General features: G+C 42.5%; 1 protein-coding gene across 1 annotated transcript in view; it reads left to right on the forward strand.

Moving 5' to 3' along the window:
- Positions 1-701: 701 nt before the first annotated feature.
- Positions 702-1,161, forward strand: part of LOC101849019 (uncharacterized transporter slc-17.2) — a gene marked incomplete at its 5' end in the record, with an annotated part of 4,081 nt that continues 3,621 nt past the window's right edge. Inside the window, 1 exon segment of the mRNA XM_005090669.3 lies at positions 702-851. Coding sequence (XP_005090726.3) covers positions 831-851 — 21 coding nt within the window.

Below are 1,161 nucleotides of genomic sequence, written 5' to 3' on the forward strand. Positions count from 1 at the left end.
TAGAGAGAGAGAGAGAGAGAGAGAGAGAGAGAGAGAGAGAGAGAGAGAGAGAGAGCAGGCAGGCAATATTATATCAATACAGAACAATATCACAAATATACCATTGCTCGCCCCCACTGTGCAGCGCCCTGTTCTTTAGCAAGATATGTCGTTTCTTGCTCAAGGACCAACCACCAAATCTCCGTGTCACAGACAATTGCTTGACTTTACTTTTGAGTCTGAACTTACCACTCGCTTTGCCACTATCATTTGGATTGTTGGTTTAGCATCGTGACGAAATCAGGCTCTCGTCAAAATATTGAAAATGAAGGCACACATATTTTGCCGCCTGTTGGGCATTTAAAGATACACATTTATGTGGATTTTACTGAAAAACGTTCATCGAATACTCAAAAAGAAATGTAAATTTGCAATTTCTAAGGAAAGTGCAGCATTGCAGTTTACAAAACTTTGGCCGCCATTTTTTTCGCCATTTTTACCCGTGACACTTGGCGACCTCACCATCTTCTCTTCAATCCAAAATATCTCGACTTTTATTTTCCATAGATGGGTACTGTTTCAATCAAAAGCAAGACAAACATCCTTTAAGATGATACCAATAGCTCCATATGCCCGAGCCTGATTCCAACGTGCGATGGCACATTATCTCTCCCCCTCCCCCCCCCCTCCCGATTCTACCCAACTGCCTCTTTGTATTTCAGTCTCTGAAGCTACCTCTGAAGAAAATTTTCACATCCTTGCCAGTGTATGCAATCATCATCTCCGGGTTTACTGTTGACTTTAGCGGGACGCTGTTCCATCTGTATATACCGTTGTATCTCTCAGAAGTCATGTTCTTCGACGTGTCATCGGTGAGTTGGTGTTACCGATCCAGTGTTGTCTTTGTTATCGATCCAGTGTTGTTGTTGTTATCGATCCAGTGTGGTTGTTGTTATCGATCAAGTGTGGTTTTTGTGATCGATCCAGTGTGGTTGTTGTTATCGATCCAGTGTGGTTGTTGTTATCGATCCAGTGTTGTGGTTGTTATCGATCCAGTGTGGTTGTTGTTATCGATCCAGTGTGGTTGTTGTTATCGATCCAGTGTTGTGGTTGTTATCGATCCAGTGTTGTTGTTATCGATCCAGTGTGGTTGTTGTTATCGATCCAGTGTGGTTGTTGTTA

Source organism: Aplysia californica, unplaced genomic scaffold, assembly GCF_000002075.1.
Source record: "Aplysia californica isolate F4 #8 unplaced genomic scaffold, AplCal3.0 scaffold00020, whole genome shotgun sequence".
NCBI classification, from domain to species: domain Eukaryota; kingdom Metazoa; phylum Mollusca; class Gastropoda; order Aplysiida; family Aplysiidae; genus Aplysia; species Aplysia californica.